This window comes from Anoplophora glabripennis, unplaced genomic scaffold, assembly GCF_000390285.2.
Source record: "Anoplophora glabripennis isolate ALB-LARVAE unplaced genomic scaffold, Agla_2.0 scaffold356, whole genome shotgun sequence".
NCBI lineage: Eukaryota > Metazoa > Arthropoda > Insecta > Coleoptera > Cerambycidae > Anoplophora > Anoplophora glabripennis.
In genome coordinates this window covers 204,861-226,366 of record NW_019416453.1, presented here as the reverse complement: position 1 = coordinate 226,366, position 21,506 = coordinate 204,861, and the positions used below count along the sequence as shown (strand labels likewise).

The 21,506-nt window shown below is 32.9% G+C and overlaps 1 protein-coding gene across 2 annotated transcripts in view; it reads left to right on the top strand.

Annotated features, from left to right (window-relative positions):
* Positions 1–21,506, top strand: part of LOC108910043 (polypyrimidine tract-binding protein 1) — a 296,893-nt gene that overhangs the window by 208,042 nt on the left and 67,345 nt on the right. For both annotated transcript variants that reach the window (XM_018714537.1, XM_018714538.1), the window contains exon 2: positions 19,473–19,568. In XM_018714537.1, the coding sequence (XP_018570053.1) occupies positions 19,473–19,568 (96 nt within the window). The remainder of the gene's footprint in view (positions 1–19,472; positions 19,569–21,506) is intronic.

The following is a 21,506-nucleotide window of genomic DNA, read 5'->3' as shown; positions in this document are numbered from 1 at the left end:
CCCGATATGCTATTCCATATACTCTATGCTTTATGAATCGATAAAAAATTTACAATTTTTAATTAAAAATCTGTGTTTTCTATCAAAATTACTTCTTGTGTGAATTTGGGACACTCGTTACATGTACCATTTTTAAAGAAAATTTACAAAAAAATATTCACAGTGAAAAAGATATTGAAACGAAATTTGGTATCAAATTTTTATTATTTTTATTTGTATTTTAATAATAATAAGCCACTACCAAATATAAATGACTTATAACACTGTTGTCTTATTGTTAAATTGACATTTTCGTCACTGACAGCAGAGGATAAAAAGCCTACTTTTAAAAGTATGTTATGAAAAAACTTATTTTCCGACAGTGTCAGAGCGTAATATTTCGAAACGAACCGGTGCGTCGTGGAATCCATATCCCCGACACGATTTTCATTTTTAGGGTCGCCGCGGGGCCGAGATCGCTCGCATAAATCCGACCTATAGTTCCTTTTGGCTGCCGGAGAGAGGAATCGCTGAACGTACACACATACATATATCCATCTGTAATCCGGGGGGGTTCGGAGCCACCATCAGAAGTGGGACAAATGTAAATGAGGGAAATGGCCCGCAGACAAGTGGCGCGCAACGCAGTCACGATTTATTTACCTAAAAGGACGGGATGGGGGGAAAAATGTTCGCGGGGCGTCATTTGAATACCATTTGATCCCGCGGAAAGTGGGGGGAGGGTTGCCTGAATAATATTGGGATTATTTAAATGCGTAATTAAGCAAAGTGTTTTGCATTTTAGAAGGTTTACAGAGCTAATCTTATTCCGCAAGAAATGAAGGCGAAAGTGCAGGGATTTGCAGTCCTTCCTATTTACAATCCTATTGAAATCATCACATTAAATCGTATAACACCGAGCGATCCAGAATGATTGAATCTGACGTCACACATTAATGTTACCAAATATATTAAAATTTACTTAAATATCAATATCAACCGCACCGTTTTCGAGATATTTTGAACTTCCAATGCTGTTGCATTAAAATACAATTAAGTACCTACAGGTATTATTAAATTTAGGGATAAGGTTTCTTAAGTAGGATTTGGACGAAAATCAAATAAATGACGTTTTCCACCTGTCTTATTGCTGTCATTTGTATGCTACTTTCCATTAAGTATTATTCGTACTTAATTAAAATTACATCGTTGCTTGTATTGTACATCAATGTGAGATAGAATGCGAAGACTTCGTGTTTTTCGGGTTACATGAAATCTGTTGTTTATGGAAAAACTATAAACACCTGGGAAGAACTTTGGCAGCAGGTTTGAAATGCTGCAAAGTCATTTCGCTTTAAAATAAGACAATCTTTTAATAAATGCGTTGATAAATGTATTGAAGTTAGAGGTGGACATTTTGAGCAATTATTGTCACAAAGTCATATTTTTTACTAATGTTTACTATTTTAGTGTTCATTCCAATTTTTAAATCTAAATAAACCCTTGGTTTTCTTCATTATTTCTAAATTATTTTAATTATTTCAACTATTAACATTGTAAGTTTCAAAGCCATATATCTCGAAAACGGTACGAGATAGCTACTTTCATAAAGTATACCTTTTTTGTGTAAATAAAGTTGGAAAATAAGAATTTGATACCAAAGATGAGATACCTTAGAGTACAAAAAAGTTATGTCGTTTTCAACACATTCAATCTACGGCTGCTAGCACCCTTTATGAACTATAACCAAAATGTGAACAAATTTCAATTCCTCTGCCCAAAGAACCCCAAACCCCAAAATTTTGTGTGGATATTTGCATTTATTAAGAAATAAATAGAAATGAACTAAAATAATATTTTACATTTAACACCCTGTATCTCTTTAACTATTAACTTTTGGACTAAATCGCAATATTTTTGCTTTGGGAATCTACCCATGAATTTTGGCCCATTAGCTCGGGACCACCCTGTATAGACAAAATGACGAATAGACTTACTTTCAACAAGATGGGGCAACAGCACACACAGCTGGAGTTCCTAAGAGAATTTTATGACGGTCGCATTATTAGTCGAGGCTTATGGCCTCCAAGATCTTCGGACTTGACTACCTTAGATTATTTATCTCTTTGGAACATTAAAAAATTCCATATACCTATGTATACCGTTTACACACAGTGGATGAACTAAAGGACGCCATAACAAATAAATTAGCTAAAATTACAGAAAATGAATTACATAATGTATTTAACAGTTTAAGAAGACGAATAAATTTATGAATACAGAACGAAGGCATTTTGAACATTCGTTATAAATAAATTATGATTAAAAATATTTATTCATTATTTCAATGTTTAAATATGTAGTTAGAAATCATAATAAATTAATTACAAAAATTATTATTACTGATAGGGACAGAATTTTGGTCAAAATTAAAAGTACATATTCACTTTTTTTAACTTATGAAGGGATCATTTTACTACTATAAATAATAGAAAAGGTTCATGTGACCATTGGCGGGAAAATACCCCTTAAAGCTGAACCGAGATCCTGAAAGTTGTTCTTTTCAGGGTGTCCTCAACCATTCGAAATAAAATAATTTAATATTAGACATTAAATCAAATGGTCATCAAATGTCTACATTTTAATTAAGAAGTGGAGAGTTGTAGTTAAATATGTAATCCAGCTATTTTTAAATTAACTTTTAAAGTATTTGAGAATTAGAAAATGTTGTCAATTTTACAGTAAACTGTTTCGATGAGCTACATCAGTTGGAAGTAAAATTGATTTAAAAATTGTTACATGCCGCAAAAATGCCTGCTCTAAATTGAATGTTATTGGAATTGATGGTTCAGTCATCAATACTGATTAATTCAATCTTGTATAAAAAAAGTGGGGAAAACAATATTCCAAAAGCCTTGAAAAATTACTGGTTATAAGAATAAAGTGAAGCAAAACGAGTTCAACAAGTCTACAATTTGATAACTATTAAACTAAATTATATTTTAAATGCTGTTCTTTGTTAAGCGTATCACTTGAGAACGTCTGGACCGATTTGGCAATTTTTTTTTTATTCGTAATAATCCCAATAAGGTTTTTAGGAAAAGAAAAATTGGAAAAGTTGTCCGGAAAATTTGAAAATTTGGGAAAAACGATCACAAACAAATGTATTGAAATTCGGACAGGACAACGTCTGTCGGGTCAGTTATTTTTCAAAAAGCTCCAAAAATTATTATAATTTTAATAGCATAAATTGTTACAATATTGCGAAAAATGAGGAAATATAGGTGTGAAATTGTGTAAAATAATTTTAATGGTGTCACAACCCTTTAGAGCGTAAATCTACCAAGGTGGAATTTTAATTTTTTAAATACTTATATTTCCGGCCATTCTGTAGGAATATGCATCATCGACGCCAGTTTTCTTTTTGAGAATAAAAAAAAACGAGGTGCACCGTCGGAGCGTGTAAATGTACCTACTCGTAGGATGCACATCAAAATTCCCGGGATGATATTCTTTCCGTACCGACCGTTTCGGGCAAGCAAAAGGAAAAGGGGGGCCACACAAAGGACTTAGGTAAGTAGCTCAGGCCGGCGCGGCATGTGCTCCCGAAACGGATCCCATCGCACTCGAATGAACGGGTTGCGGGAGCCGCTCACGGTCCAGAAAGCGCCGGAAAGTTCGAGAAAGTGTGTGTGCGCGCCGCCCTAGAAGGAAAATCATCAACTGGAAACTGGACGTATGACCGTATTCTTTGTGAATAAGAAAACATTTATATTTTTTAGAGTCCTAAGGCCTTATGAAGAATAACAAGTGGTGTTTAAAATGCATGTGATTTTCTTTAGCGTGATATAAAAAACTGGGTGTTAATTGAAATAAACAAACTCGTAGTGCCTACAGCAGATCAGAGAGGTAGCTGAAACCAAAAGGCAGGGCGTCGCCGACGACAGACCAAGAATCGGCCCAGGAAAGGCAGATCTACATCCTCAGGGGGAGATCTAGTGGAGCAATCAAGAGGTGCGATTGAACGTCTACTCTGGTCGTCTATTAACCAGAACCAAGCGCCTGGCTGGTACGAATTATACGAGTCTTAGCTTTTATTTTATTCTTGCATTGTATACACTGTATTGTATGTAACCAAACCAATATTATACACAAATAATATACCAGTATTTTCATATTTTAAACAGTTAAATTATTTCTTAGTGGCGCTACTGACCTTAAAGGTGAAACTCTACACATGGAAGACCGAAATTGATTATAAGCTATACAATAAGGGGTTTAATAAAGAACATGAGAAACAGCTAGTCAAATATGCTCAAAACTTTTAATGTGGGAGATATAATTGCAACTATAACTAATTGCAATTTTGACTAGTAGCTTTACACTTATGGGTACCTAGGTCATCAGATATTAACCCCTTGACTTCTCGTGGGGTTACCTAATAGAATTGGTGTATTCAACTCCGGTTTATACAAGAGAAGAGTTGATGGCAGGAATAGAACATCATTGTAATGAAATTAAACAGAATCCACAAATGCTATTTAGAGTGCAACAAAATAATCTTAAAAGAATAAGGAAGTGCATTGAACTAGATGGAAAACATATCGAGCATTTACTGAAGTAACCTTTTTTAATCCATATGTTTCATTCTACGCAAAATACAAAAATTTAATTATCTTGACAACCTTTTATTTTTTCATAAGTCATGAAGTATACCTTTTTTGTAGAAAAGTAACAGGGTTATCTGCCTGCGAGGGCGAAATGTCAAATTTGACAGCTCAGTCAAAGTTGCGTAAATTTTAGAACATAATTTCGACCGTCCTTGTACAATAAAAAATATTTGATTCAATTTTGAATGTACAAAGATACATTTGAATGAGTTGCTTGGATCCCCCAAATTTCAAGTTAATCAAGTAACCCTTTAGAAATTATGGGCAAAATTCATTTTTCAACTTCTTACTTTGAGTGGCAATAACTCCTCAACAATGGCACCTAGGTAAAAAGTTTATATGAAGTACTAGCACTCGTTTGACCTGCTCTATATAACCCTTTATTTTTTCCCCGTAATTACCGGACACCCTGTATTCATAAGGTGGCCCCGAGGTATCAGAGATACTTCGTATATGAATTCTATGACTAATTTTAAGCAAAAATGATAACTTGTCTTGAATTACCAACGGTTCTTGAAATATCGGGGTTTGAACTAGCCAGATCGTATGGGTAGTTGCTAGAGTAAATTACATTGTTGCTAATTTAATAATTAACAATTTGGCTGGGATTAGAAAAAAAATATGATTGTCAGTGTGTCATCATTGACATTTGGTTCTTTTTTGTTTTCTGAATCATTTGTGTTAAAATGATACCTTTAATTTATTCAAATGAAGAATACGCGGATATGATTTTCATGTATGGATGTTGCAACAGTAGTACCACCACCTCAGTTAGGGAATATCAACGGCAATATCCAAACCGCCGTTTTCCAGACAAGCCAACGTTCAATAGAACTCACAACTCTTCGATTAACACGTACGTTTCCTAACTTGTCAAAGAGAAACTATGCGAAGAAACACTGCTGCAGAAGTGCTTGAGCTTGATGAAAATGATCCTGGTACTTACTAGTACGAAAAGAATGTCTGTACTTACTGGACGAAGTAGGACGGCTGTGCAACGCATTGCGAGAAAACGGACTGCATTCATATAATTACTAACTGGTACAAGAATTTCTCCCCATGGGTCTTCCTCAAAGAATTCGTCTTTGTGAATGGTGAGGCAGTCATTTGGATACTATTTTAAGAACAATTTTCTGTAACGAAGCTACATTTACAAGAAATGGGATCAACAATTTCCACAACGATCATGTGGGGGCAATCGAAAATCCTCATGCTATTTGAGAAAATTATTTTTATAGAAGATTTTCCGTAAGTGTTTGGGCTGGAATAATAAATACTTATACTGGTCTTCAAATAAGAAGGACAATGTTCTTTTTACATGATGGTGCTCCGTCCCATTATGGAGAAGGTTTCACTAATTTCCTCAAAGGAAAGTATCCAAATCGATGGATAGGTCGTGGTGGTTCCATCTTGGTCTCCGCGATCTTCGGATCTCAACTTGTTGGACTTTTTCGTGTAGGGACATGTGCAGACACTTACCTATTCCTATGCCTTTAAAGTGTCAGTTTGAAAACCGGAATCTATTATTTTGAAAAAATAAACTCGCTAGAAAAAGTTCTTTCTGAAATTTTTGAAGTTGCAGCAGTTTGTCACACCTCGAGTACGTTAATACAGTTTGGTCTTAAATCATACATCATCGTGCTCAAATATGTACGTGGGTTAACCGAAAAAAACTACAAACGAGGCATTAGATCTGCCATGCAGTCAAATGATAGCGGTTACGTCATAAACGAGAAATGTGACATAACTTCACAATTACTGTGAAGCACTTTGTGTTATTTGACACATGAGATTAGGCTACATTGTATTATTTTAAATATGAGATAATAATAAACTTTACTTGGTGCGTATCCAGTAAACCGTCCCGACGTCGTAAAATATTATAACAAACGCCTTTTCGCCCACACGTAAGTTACGCGTCAAAACAATTAAAAACCACCAACAGACACGCAATGGGAGGTAGACGTTCACCGCACAAAAACTGTGTTTATTTCTGAATTTGCGGTGATGAACGCGTTGTTTCAAATGAAACGAATGTCTGGTTAATAGCAGTGGCAGCGCAACATGCACCGACCTTCTTCACCGAAAGAATAAATTGGGAATTACAAGCTCTGCGCCAGACTCGTGCAATGACGGGCGGTTTTCACTCTCAATTTTGCACGATCAGATTGGGCCCTGCGGGTGAAACTGTGAGAAAAAATGGCAGCCTTTGAACAAAGTGTCGATGGAGTGATAGCTCATGTCATTCACGACTGAAGTGAGCGGCGTGAGCCTTCGCTTCCAGGCGATATACAGAGTTAACTGCGGAAATTATCTAATAGACAGTGAACTCCGTACACAAAGAACATCGCGAGGTAACTGAACTTATAAAACGGACATATATCCTCGCGCTAATGGATGGGAATGCTCGCTTTGAACTTAACTGCTTCTTCGCTCTGCATATGTAAAGTGTTTCTTGTTCTGTCCCAGAATAAACTAGAATTTTTTGTCGAGTTTTAGGAATCGAGAATCGAGAAAAAATTTAAGAAATATGTTTATAAAATATGTTTTCTATACCATCAGCAATATTAGGAAACATATTGAAACAAAACAAATCAGAGCAAATAATCGCAACTAGGGCTTCCCGATATTCGATAAAGATAGCGATACAATACTCTCTTTGTCAATATTTGCAAGAATACGATATTAACTTTTAAAATATTAACGATAACTATTGTATCGTCAATAATGTGTTGTCAATAATATCGAATAATATTATTTATTAGAACTTCAAGCGTAGTTTCCTTGGATAAAACGATTTAGATCAAACTGTAGTTAAGTGTGTTTACTTAAAAAATTATATAGCTTCAATTGAAGCTACCCTTAAAATACTGCCCATTAGAAGCTAATTTGACTNCAAGAATACGATATTAACTTTTAAAATATTGACGATAATTATTGTATCGTCAATAATGTGTTGTCAATAATATCGAATAATATTGATCTCGACAAAAGCGCGAATCGCACAAAATGAATATATAAAACAATATCTATAAAAAGAAAATACATATTTGTAAACAAATTCTCGTCGAGTCTTCACGAAAAAATCAAAAGCGCGATGATGATAATGATGAAATGGATTTTAATATACTATTTGTAAAACCAGAAGTTTCTTTGACGTGAGAAAAAGAGATAATTCATTATTTGGACTCTGCAAGATCAAGAGCAGAAACTGATGTTTTAGTATGGTGGAGAAATTTCAATCACGAGTATCCAATATTATCGCGCATGGCACGAGTTATTCTGTATTTGCTTGCAACTTCGGTGCCTGTAGGGAGACTATTCTCATAAGCAGGTTTAGTTATAACTAAAAATAGGTGTTCTTTAAAGGATCAAAGTGCTCAGGATCTAATTTCAATCAATAGGTGGATGAAAAGTTCTTGAAAAAAGAAATTTGCGAAGTTAATTTGTAGTGTAAAATTTTTTTGTTCAATTTAATCTTTTAACTCTTAAGTTTTTTGTTCTTGTCTCCATAAAATATTTTATAGATATTTATACATTTTTCATATTACCTATATCTTAGCTTGTCTGTTCATTCAAATTAAGTAAATAAATTAATATAATGTTCGAATTTGGTATAATTTAAATATTTTTTATGTAAAAAATTCAAACTATTTTATATCAATAAATATTGAATATCGTATCGTTCAATCATGAATCAATACGATCTCGATAATAATTTACAAAAATATCGGTATCGTATCGTATCGGGAAGTCCTAATCGCAACCCTATTGAAACATTTTTGGTGCATTCTGAGCATTTGTTGAAAAATTAACTAGAAAAAAATAGATTATACTGTATTTTGGAAAAAGTTACTATAAACTCAAGAACTGGTAGAACATGAAAAACATAATTTTTTCCTATGAACCATGGGCTTATCGTCTTTTGTTTTTGAGATACACGATGTTTTAAAAACGAAGTTTTAACAAGCATCTCTTTTCCAAAAGTAGGGCGATAAATTCGTCAGTGTTGTTAGTTTTCGATCATTTGCTAGAGATACGATATTTGTTGAGATAGAATTCTAAGAAGACCCCTGCGTCGCTTTCTTGGAATTAACCGCATTCGACACCCGAGGTATTTAGAAAGTCATTGGCAGCATGGCGTTCACCGTAGCAGCTTGCAGTGCATACTGTGTTTTGCAGTTACTTTATTGGCTTATTCTTTTTTTGGAATTCTATCTCAACAAATATCGTACGGATTGTCGCAGTGATATTTTTTGACAACTTTTAAAGTTATGTTTTTTTCAGTGTATGTCATATATTACAATGTAAAATTTTATGTTGCATACAAAAGTTATTTTTGTTGCAATCGCACCATTTTTGGGAAAAACGCAGTTGATTATTCCAAAGTCAACCAACTTCTATTCGTTAATATACAAGCCGTCCATACACGAACAGACGATACTTCAAGCGTAGTTTCTTTGGATAAAACGATTTAGATCAAATTGTAGTTAAGTGTGTTTACTTAAAAAATTATATAGCTTCAATTGAAGCTACCTTTAGAGTACTGCCCATTAGAAGCTAATTTGACTTGGGTCAGCCAATTGAGCTTTTCTCAAAAGTAGTGCAATTTAATCGATTTTAATTTGAATCGACTTTAATTTTAATCGACAGTCCAAACTAATAACACTGACTTATTTAACACCCTCAAAAATTTACCTCTACCGAATTTCAGTGCATTACTCTGTTAAAAAAAATGGGCTAATTTGATATTAAAAAATTATGTTTCATCCCCTTTCTCTCAAAAGGCCCATTTGTCCTATTTGTGCATGATCTACCAGTCCTTGAATTTATGAAACTACAGTATCTTCTTCCAAAACAACTGCACATTTTTTCACAAAAAAACAGTTACATTGAAGAAGCTACTTCTAGCTAGTCCAGATTGATTTATATTTAATAAATGGACTGCATGGACTTGAATACAAGCAACGAAATATCTGTTTATTACCATCATATTATGATGATCGGTAATGATTCTATATTGGGTGTTAATTTTATGAATCGTATGAAGTTGTAAAATTTCACACCACATGAAATATATTTGTACTATCATTTCATTTTATATTGTGTGATGTATAAATATTGGCATGTGGGTTTAATACTGTTGGTATAAATTCTACATACTTTCACAAAAATTTCGCATTATTGTTTAATGTAGGTAAATCAATGGGTTATTACTTACTTCTTTTAGTGTTTTCAGTATAATCGCGATCGCATTTAATTTTCTTTCAACGGTATTATTTTATTTCTCCTAAATTTTTGCCAAATCCTATTTAATTGGTTGACNTTGGGTACTAATTGGCCATCTGCGAAGAAAATAAGAATTAAATTAAACAAACCCTTGCCAAAAATCTCACACTGAAAGAAACAGATAAATATAAAATACAAAACACACACAATATTCGCGCAATTTAATATGTTGAGCTTCGAAAATGTATTTGCGATTCGATATCAAAATCTTGAACTCGTTTTAAAATTAGCTTTGACTGTTTCCATATGATTCTATTATTACTTACTTCTTTTAGTGATTTTAGTATAATTACGATCGCATTTAATTTTCTTTCAACGGTATTATTTATTTCTCCTAAATTTTTGCTAAATCCCATTTAATTGGTTGACCGTTTTCTTAAGCCATGTAGCAAAATTTTGATTTCTCAAATTCAAGCCTGGCAACAATTACTAAAAAAAGTAATAATAATAGATTAATCATATCATATAGTTGTAATCAAATGATATTTATGGCCATGGAAACAGACAAATAAACAAATTTACAACTGTTTTGATGAAGAAAATCGATTTATTTTCGAAATGTCAACAACATATTTGTCATTTCTGTTTGTCTGCTTTTTTCAGTGTGATTGTTGGTTAGACAAAACTGTTTCCATAAAAAAAATAACCCTTCGTTGACACTTTCATTATTTTTTTTTCCCAGGTGGTGTAATCCCTAAATAAATAAACAAAAATCAATTTTTTTAATATGTATAGGTAGGTAGTAAATAATATGTTTATTACAATTTGCAGTGTTATTATTTCCTGTTTTCTTAGTGTAGTTACAATATTTTTCTCTTCTGTTTTGGTAATTCCGATAATATTTAATATCATCCTACAAATTTCGAACACACAGACTGTCTCTGTTCCCCCAAACGCTCCCTCTCTTTCTCTCCTGTACAAATCGTCGATTTGGCTTTTATGTAATCCCCATAGAGTGCCCTATTAGAGGGCCCGTAGGCATCGGCGGGACGACGACGATGCGAGCTGAAAAGAAAACGACATAACGGCGTTAAATAGAGGAGGATCGAATTCGAGGCAAATCTGGCTCGGCTCGAGAGTTCGGGCGGCTTTCAAAAAGGGCCGTAATTGCCGGCTTGGAGCGCGTCAATTGGCGAAAATGAGTTTACAAGGTGATTACCGATAGCGATGGGTGGGACGCCCCTTTGCCTCCGGCGGCTGATTTTCAGTTTGTATATGCCCTTTGTTTGACTTAATGGTATTGGAATTTTATGGGCGGATATATTTCGGTGGCTTACAGTAATTTAAGTAGAAGTAATCCTTTTTTATTTCATTATCACCTACTTTAGCTGTCAATTAAAAAGGTATTGTATTGTAAACCTCAACAACATTCACAGATAAAAAAAATACTTTAATTTGAAATTATAAGTGTTAATATACTTCAAATAATTAACGTACGTATATAGGATGTTATATGGACAATAATGCGCGCAGATTTAGGAAATTATTATCCTATAACACCCATGGTGACCAACGTTTAATTCGATTTTACATGTAGCTGCTATGGTATTATTTGAGCTTTTTTCTTTATTGGCGTGAGTAAATTTTCCTGTAACAAATACTATGGATCGTTTATTTCTCATTTAATGTATAATTATAAAGTAACACACTAGTAGGGCATTAAATATTTAAATTTGTTAATATTAATCTTAGGAATTTTAATAATAACCTTATAAATTTTTATTTGCAAAATATATTAACAACAATCTAATAATAAATAAGAATGTCATTAACAGATATTTGAAATACTTCTTATTTAAATCCAAATGATGAAAAGAAAAATGAATAAAATATTTGAAAAGTTAATAGAAGTAATCAATTATGATGAATTTTTCAAATGCAGGGAGTTATCAGTTTTTAGTAACAATTCTTCTCCTAAAATATAAATTTAAAAAATATGTTTTTCATTGTAATACTTAAGAAAAAGTAGTTTTCATATATATTATGTTATTGAAAATGTACCGGAAAATATACAGGGTATTTTTTAAATAACAAATTTCATTGGCAAAAAGAAAAGCATGTACACCACTGTATTCCATGAAAAGAATTATATTCAAAGATTCTTTCATATCTGTTATAAAAACAAAGACATAGGAGCCAATAGGAATCGACCAAACTTGACTGTATATCGAAACCCAATCAAGTTAGTCAAAATTTGTTTCCACCTCTAAATTTATCTTTAAAAAAGACCACGGGACATCGATATTAGTTTTTAATTTATCATTGTTTAGATTGCCCTGACAAAATTGGCCGAACTTGAACTTAATTAATTAATTTTCTTTTTTGCAAATCAATTTTTTAATATGACTTTTTGTAAAATTTTGCTCTCCAACTATTTCAAATTTCATTATTTGCTGAAGATTCTGTCAAAATTAAATCAAAATCTAAATTGCCCTATAGTAAAACGATTATTTTTACAAGCAATTTTTTTTCTAACAATTTATTAAAAAAAAATCAAAAATAGAAAACTTTTTACTCCAAGCAAAAATACGTGCATGCCGCTATTTTTCTTGAAATTTTCTTTGGATACAGAGATCTATAAAGAATAGATATACTTGTGAAAAGTAACAAACAAGATAACTGAACTTCTATTTTCCTGATAAAGGTTTCTTCAATTATTGTTATGTTTATTTGAAGTACTTATTCGAAATAAAGATTTGACAATACAGGCAAAAATGGAACAAAAGAAACAAAAAAATTGGGGAAAATTTTGAAAAAATATTTTTCCAGATATATTTTTCTCAAAAAAAAGCAATCTCAATAAGTAATGTAAATACATTTCAATAAAACCTTTTTATTTCTCGCCGATCTCAAATTAGTTAAGCTCAAGCCACACAAAAAAAAAGTAGTCTGTACTTTTCATGCGGCATATGTTATTTGTAGTATTTTGAAGAATCCGGTGTCAGAATTGAGCGGTCACGTCACAGGAATTTCCTAACCTCAAAAAACAGGTCAAAAATAGCTAAAATTCATGAAAAAGTGCTAGGAAAAATAGAAATTTTTTTCTATATTCAAATGTTCATTTCTATGGTTAAGACCCCGCCGAACATGAATCCGCAGTCAGAATTGATGGTTCTTTTTCTAACCTTAAAAAAACCGGTCAATTAAGGTCAGATATCACGAATTTTCAAAAAATAACAGATTCGCGACAAATTTGGTATACGGGGGGCTTCGAGGTCGCTGATCACGGATCCGAGGTCAATTTTACAAAATTAAAAATGACGGATCAAAGATGGCCGACAAAATTTTAAAAAATAACCCATTCGCGCTAAATTTGGTATGAAAAGTACAGACAACTTATTTTTGTGTGGCCGTGTTATCAAAAGGTACAGGGTGATTCACTATATTTTGACCCCCCTCTAACTTTTTTATTTTAAGAGTTATAAAAATGTGAAATACAAAAGTTGCACGATTTTTTATGAATTTTTCGAAAATGATAGTATAAAAACAAATAAAGTCCACACAAAATGGCCGCGGATGTTAACTTTGTTTAGTTAAATGGAACACCCTGTATATTTTTACATATTTGGATAGAACGTTCCCTGTCGAGCATAGTCGTATAGGGTTTGTTGCTACTATGCTCGACAGGGATCGTTCTATCCAAACATGTAAAAATATACAGGGTGTTCCATTTAACTTAACAAAGTTAACATCCGCGGCCATTTTATTTGGACTTCATCATTTTCGAAAAATTCATAAAAACTCGTGCAACTTTTGTATTTCACATTTTTTATAACTCTTAAAATAAAAAAGTTAAAGGGGGGGTGTCAAAATATAGTGAATCGCCCTGTACATATATTTTATTTAAAACGAAGAACATTTTAAATTAATCATGTATAAATAACGAAAAGAAACAAAATGTCAGTCCTCTGTAGCTAAAATAATCACATCTAAAGAGTTTTTAAACAAATTCTGACAAGGTCAGAAAGAAAAACATAATTTTTCAAATGCACTTAAAGATGATCTTCAGATTTTGATATCTGATGTCTGATTCCAGAACCTTGTATCATTCTGAAGATATTCAGAATCTATTATCAGTTTCTTTTTAAAGCGGAAATGGTCTGAGGTCTGATGATTCTTTTTATTAAAATAATTTTCCAAGTCATTTTTTATATCCTACCTTTCCACGTCCAATTTTTCCTACAATTTTGAACCTTTAATTTTAATTAAAGAATTTTTTTGAAGACCTTTTGTGAGATACTCGATATTATTGTTAAAGAAAATAAACCAATAAGAACAGGCATTATTTTTTAATGTATGAAATATCACATTAAAAGCCTTTCGCGCTTTGGACGATAAACACTTTTCAGTAGTTTTTAAGGCCCTCCTCTTTTTCTATTACTCGCAGAATTGATAGTAAACAACGTGCCGTGGATATGCATCTCGCAAGCAATATAGTATTTATAATATTTCAAGCAATCCTAACAAAACACGTTTCGATATACACATACGTCCTTTCGCATGGGATTTATGGCGGATCCTCTCCGGATTATAATAAGTTTACATAGCAGGAAGGAGAACACGGATGGCATATGCTCGTACGTACGTATATCTGCATTAAACCCGAACCAAAGGATTTTCTATTATGTGTATTTTCCTAGCGTATGTACTCGTGCGTGGCTGTAGTGCCTTTTTAAATCGTTTTTCTTTTCGCATGCACAATACCCTTGAATAGACTGAATCCAGCCGTTCCCTTGCAAGGATATTCACGTTTTGCTAAACACTGCGAACACATTCTTCCCCATTTCCATTCTGTCGTCGAGAGCATACAAATCTGTATTAATAAGAATTGAAATTTAATAAAATACCAGTAAATAATAATTTTATTATGATAAGAGATCCGTTTGTTGATTGAATCGAATTATATGAAGTGGAAAGCTGCAAGCTCAACTTTGCATTCTATAGAAAGTTATATTTCAAAATTATAAATATTTTCGGAGGTATTATTTTCATTTTGACAGTTGCTGTCCACGTGAAAAGTAATCATTTATGCCAGCGCAGCGCACCAAAAATTTGCTAGTTTGTCCAATCATAAATGAATTATACAGGGTGTTACGAAATTCACGGACACGGACTATGGGATCATGTTAAGCTAGATAATGTCATAAAAAAATGTCTAACATTTTTCAATCAGACCGATATTTTGCGAGATACGGCAGTTTTAAATATCCAAAAATAATCACTTGATAAACAATTATGACAAACGAATTGTTCAAAATTTCCACCACCTGCTGCTAAACATGCTTCAGCACATTGTGCTACAGCTCGAACGGAGTTGCGTACCTACCATCTCTGGCGTTATTTGTTGTAGGTATTGTTTGAAACAGACAGCTCTATAACAATTAATGACAATTCAGAAAGCATTTATCAATACTTTGACATCGTTAGAGTACAGTAAAAGTACCTGTCAATACAAACTGCAAAATAATAGGCCACAATTATTCAAATCGTGAATAGTATGATATGCTGATGGCTCTCGGAGTTTCAAATAATCGTGCAGGTGAAGCAGTGCGGTTGGCTTAGCAGAGGCGGTCCACCTCGTTGTCCAGACCTAACGCCATGTGATTTTTTATTTTGGAGCTTCTTAAAAACGTTGGTGTACAGAACACCGGTGGCAAATTTGAATGAATTGCAGAACCGCCTATTTCATTCAATACAGCAAATAACACCATGTTTAACAGCAGACGGTGGAAATTTTGAACAATTGTTGTAACTCGTTTGTCGTAATTGTTTATTTAATGAAAAATTGAAAATGAATTGAAAATTGAAATCTATAAATATATATTTTTAATATTTTTGGATATTTGATACTGCTATATCTTGAAAAATATTGGTCTGATTGAAAAATCATTAAGACACTTTTTTATCACCTTATCTAGCTTAATATGATCCCACAGTCCGTGTCCGCGAATTTTGTAACACCCTGTATATGTAGTATCTGACCAAAATCTTTTGATTTTATTATACAGGTTTCATTTTTATGTGCAAATTAAAAGTAAAATGCATGCGGTAATTATAACGCTAATTTTAACTTCTTAATAAAGAAAATTCTAAACGATTGAAAATTTTATTTCATCAAATTACCTAAATATTATCATGAAGTTTAAAATTGCAATATTTAAGAAGCGAATTTATTAAATCTCTCAAAAATCATTTAGACAGATAATATGCTTGAAATAAAATAATATTTCCTATCAGTATAGAACTATTTTTAAAGAATTAATTTCAGTGGCGACTTTCTTGTTTACCGTAACCATCGAAATTTTAAATTTCGATGACCGTAATCAATATTCTGTAGGTTTCTACAGGGTGTTTTACAAGCTCTATGACAAACTTTGACAGATGGTAGCTGGATTAATTTCAAACATTTTTTCTTATATGAACATATGTCCCATTCGTTTTTGTTGAAAAGTTACAAGCATTTAAAAAAATATAATTTCATATTTCTATCAAAATAACCTGATAAATAAAAATTATGGTTAATATAACAATAATTATTATTTGTGTGATTTTGTTTATTCATTTGACACTTAGTGTTAAAGTGCTAAATAAAAAATACAATTATTTACAACTGAAGAGTATGCAGATATTGTCTTTGTATATGGGTATTCCGATGGGAACAAGCAGCCCGAGAATATCGATGAAGATACCCAAATAGACATCATACAGTCATCATTTCGTAGACTAACAGATGCTGTCAGTGACAACCTTAGACCTTATAAACTACTGGACTCGCCCAACTGTCATTTTACCCATATAAACGGCAATCGCTCAGACGTGTGCGAGAGAGATGGAGCTAGTAAGGGCTTAAGCTTCGTTCACAGAATTTCGACTGTAACGCGCTACATTTAATTCAACCAATCAGCTAGCTATAATCGTTTCCTTACCCTTTTTTTCTGTTGGGCCGTATTCAAAGACTTTATAAAAATAATATAGTGACTAAAAGACAAAAAGTTTTCATTTTTTCCAGTAGTGGAGGTATGTAAAAGGGTTTATTATATTACTATCCTAATTACAGTACAATATTTGAATTGTTTTAGCTATAATATTCCAAATAGTTTTTATAATGCCTTCTTTATGTATTTCTCCATTTATTTTCCTCATATCGTAAACTCGACCGGTCAACATTACTGCAAGCTCTTCAGACGTAGTTGATCCAAATATTTCATATTTTCTTGCTTTACAGAACTGCATAAATTGAAACTATGTCGATGCATTCTTCGTTCAATATATTATTTGAAGAGAATTTTTGCTCGAGTACATTATAAACACATTTCAGTTAAAACTTTTTCTTTATATTCGGTTTGATGTTAAATGACATTTTATTTTGACGATGGGGGAAATAATTTAATCTAATATGTTGTCATCAGAGACAACTCTACATGGTCAGTCTTTTCAGGAAGTTGCAAAAAGTATAAACATGTTGGTACCGTCATAACTTCTTTCCTACCTATGAAATTTAATTTTTTCTCCACTTAAACGTCTCTTTACGCAATTTATCTCAGAACACGATTTCACCATATTTAGTTTTTACAAATCTTTCACATACACTAACTCATACAAAAATTCAAGAAATCAATCAATAATGTCAATACATGACATTTACATCAAAGTTTGTTTACAGCATTTTGTACCGGTATACCCGTGTACCATCATTTATTTTACCGGTATTTGCCTCAACTAGCTTCATCTGCCTTGCACACATCAGCGTGATTGACCTCTCTTTCTAGGGCCAGTTCATAGTTTACTAGGTCTATGGTGACAACTCTTGAATTAGTGTTCGGCGTATAGCAAGTATGATTCATTTCGCTTGTTATATGATCTGATGAAGGGTGTTTTACTAGCGACCTCATAAATAATAATCATAATGGACATATTTGAACGTTACAAAATTCACATGCAAATAAATGAAGATGATCTTTGGGGTAACATTTTCAACAATATTTTATTGCCTGTACATATTTTAAATGATCGTTTAAATGCAGATCTGACATAGGGGAAAACAAGTAACTGCTTGCTTAAATGATAATTTCCCGAATAGATGGATATGTCAACAACATCCAATAGCATGGCCACCGCGTTTCCCAGATCTAAATCGTTTGGACTTTATTTATCGGAACAGTTCCCGTCAATAGTTACTTGAAAGAATTCAGGATGCAGCTAACCAGATAATAAATTATCCAAATTCCGAGTGAAGGAATCTTTAGTTCGCCGATGTGTGGCTTGGATTCGAGCGGAGGGTGGACATTTTGAACAATTTTTACGGTCGTAAGATTGGTTAATTTGGTTAATAAAGGTTAACTAATGTCTAAACTACAAGGAGAAATAATAATTATTCTTTTATTTATCAAGCAACTTTGATTAAAATATGAAATTATTTTTTTTTAAATGCTTGTAACTTCTAAACAAAAACGAAACGGACCTATATTCATATAAGAAAAAGCTACTATCTGTCAAAGATTGTCATAGAGCTTGTAGAACACCCTGTATAACAGAACACATAGTACATATTGATAAGATGGCACATTTTCAAACGACTCATATAAGTATTGATGTTTATTTTAAAATTTTATGAAAACTGTATTTTAAATTTCTTGATCTTTCTTATTTTACCCTAAAATTTGCTCTGAAGTACTTTTTAATTATTCATACTGGGCTCAACTAAACTTTTTTTTTGTTTTTACGTTTGGTTGATGTGCCGATTTGTTATTTTCACAGACAGTGTTTTTCTTTTAAGTGCCTTTAAATTTAATTAACTTTACTGAACATTGGTGTATTCAAATGAAATACGACGGTTTACACAAATAGTAAAACGATAGATATGTTAAATGCTCGGTTAAATGCGTTTTTATATGCAAGAGATATTCCAAATGAACGTATATAAGTAAATTGATAATACGACAAAAGCCAAGCTCATTTGGCGAACATTTGAACAAATATCAAGGAAATGTTGTTAATTGAACATTCATACAACTATAACAAACTTTAAAAAAAAGTTGTACAAATTAGGTTTCGTTGTACTCATTTTGTGAGGTAACCATTTCTTAGTAAACCATAAACATATGAAGATATTTAAAAAGATCTTTCCCTTAGTTCATACAAAAACTGAGTTCAAGTGTTCTGTGTAACACCTACAGCATTGATCTATGCCTATGCGATAATCGTGAATGCCACTATAATATCAGCGGTTCTAAACAAGGCTTCTATTACAAAAATTGACACATTTATTTAAAATCTGTCTTTTTTATTCCCAATTTTTCACAAAAGGCTTTAATTATGTATTCTATACATTAAGGCATAACGTCGATAAAACTATATGTTCAATATATTCGAAATATGTAATAAAATTGTTACTATTTGATGTACCACAAGGCACTTAATTGAACCCTTGAACAATTATCAAATATTATTAAAATCTTCTGCGTATTGGTATTTGGATTTTTATTGAGTTGTTTTAAAAGTAGATTGTTTGATCAATTGTTTGTTTTGTTGCAGAGAGGAAGTGACGAATTATTATCACAGTCAAACGTATCAGTCATGGCTCCTTCAGCGCCTCATGCAGATAACAACAATCAAGAGAATGCCAAGAAGGTGAGTGGCTTTGCTAAATATTTTCTCGTTCGAATTGTTACAAAAATGGTGTAGACGTAACGTCTGCCAGTAGAAAAATATTACAGGGTGTCCGAAAACGAATTGGCTTCCTTAAGTAGTTCTGAATCCTTCAAAACAATTACTTTAATCGTAATTCATTGTTATTTGGCTTTCCTGAACTAGAAGAGATTTTTATCTAAATCGGTTTATTTTCTTCCAAGAAAGTTGTCCTTTAAGTATCACCTATTCTTTTCCGGACACCCTATATGATATATTATACAGAGAGATTCAGTCATAATGTTATTAATTTTAATCACATATTCGGAAGGCCTAATAAAGGCAGAAAAACGAAAAAAAAATTACTCGACCTTTTAAAAGATAAGTAAATTGTCCCTTAACTCCCGCCGATTCGATGCCCTACTTTGCATCACATTTACTGACCGGGAACGCACCTGGACCAAAGAGCGTTCGAACGTTGAAGCGAAACAGCTGATTTCCTCAGTCGTCTTGAATTTTGCATTTGGTTTCAAAATCAAAGTGCAGAGAATCCCAACTTTATTAACAAAGTACTATGGACCGATGAGTGTTGTTTTAGCCGTACTGGCATTTTAAATACTACTCTTTGGAAAGCAACAAGGTATACATACTACAAACTGAATAATTAATTAAACATAATAACTAATATTTCATATTCAATTATAAAACATTGTGAAAACGTTAACAATATTAAAAATACTAAATTGTAATAACCTAACATTCGAAAATAATTATTATTCATATAACATTTGTTTTTATTAACAAATAAATAATACTTGTTAATGTTTAAAATGTAAAAAGATATCTTATTCATTCATGAAAAGATCTGTTTACTCCTTGTCGTTCATTACGTATTAAAAACGCAGTAAAAACTAGTGTTTGACTTGTCAGTGCTGTGAGAAACAACTACTCCGAGAGCTATTTGTCCTTACCGGCATTGAATTATACTCGCAACACCTAGGATCGTTTGTCAGTTTAACCCACCAGGCACAGACCGGTTTCGGACTTATTAGTCCTCATCATGTCATGTCATCATATGTCATAGGTGCGACAACGGCCAAACGACCCAGCTATTCTTCGTCGTATCATCCCGAAGAGGAAATACATTGTACGCGGGAGCCAATGGCTCCATCTTAGTTGTTTCTCGCAGCACTGACAAGTGAAACATTGTGTCACGCCCTATGTGGGTGGCAGTCGTGCAACAAAGTACCTGCAGTTAGCAGGTCGCTTCCTACTGTAGCCATTTGAATGGCACAGTTGGGAGTCCGCACGACAGATGGAGCCATTAGCTCCCGCGTACAATGCGGTAAAAACTAGGTTAGTGACCCAATAATACGGTAGGTCAAGATTCACTCTCGATAAACCTTTGTGGGTCGGCGGTCAGGAGCGGTCCGAAAAGGGGTTTAAATAATGATTTGAAAATATTTGTTTCAGCGTAAATATGCATTTTAAAATTTTTTAAATCCCGTAGGTATTCGTATTCTACTCACTTTGCAGTATCTTCCCTTGAAATTAATAACATGACTGAATCACCCTGCATATAATTTAGTATACATATCATCATTATTTATTGCGAAGCTTTGACTTTTACTTATAGTCCACTGTACAGGCCCCCCCCTGGAAAGTTGATTACCACATACTTTATAACTCCTGAGGAGCATCCTTTTGACGAGTCTACCACATTTTTCCTCTGCGACTTTTCTCGATTCCTCCGCTTTTCCACTCGGAAAAGTCCAAAAACATGGCAATTTCCCGGGGTCTTGAAAACTCAAGACCACATCTTTTATTTTTAGCTTAAGTAACTGGAAATTTTGTTGCAAATGCCGATTTAAATTTGTCCGACAGAAATTCCTCCAACATTGACATGTCTACCGGTCGAAACATGCCAAAATAACAGGGTAT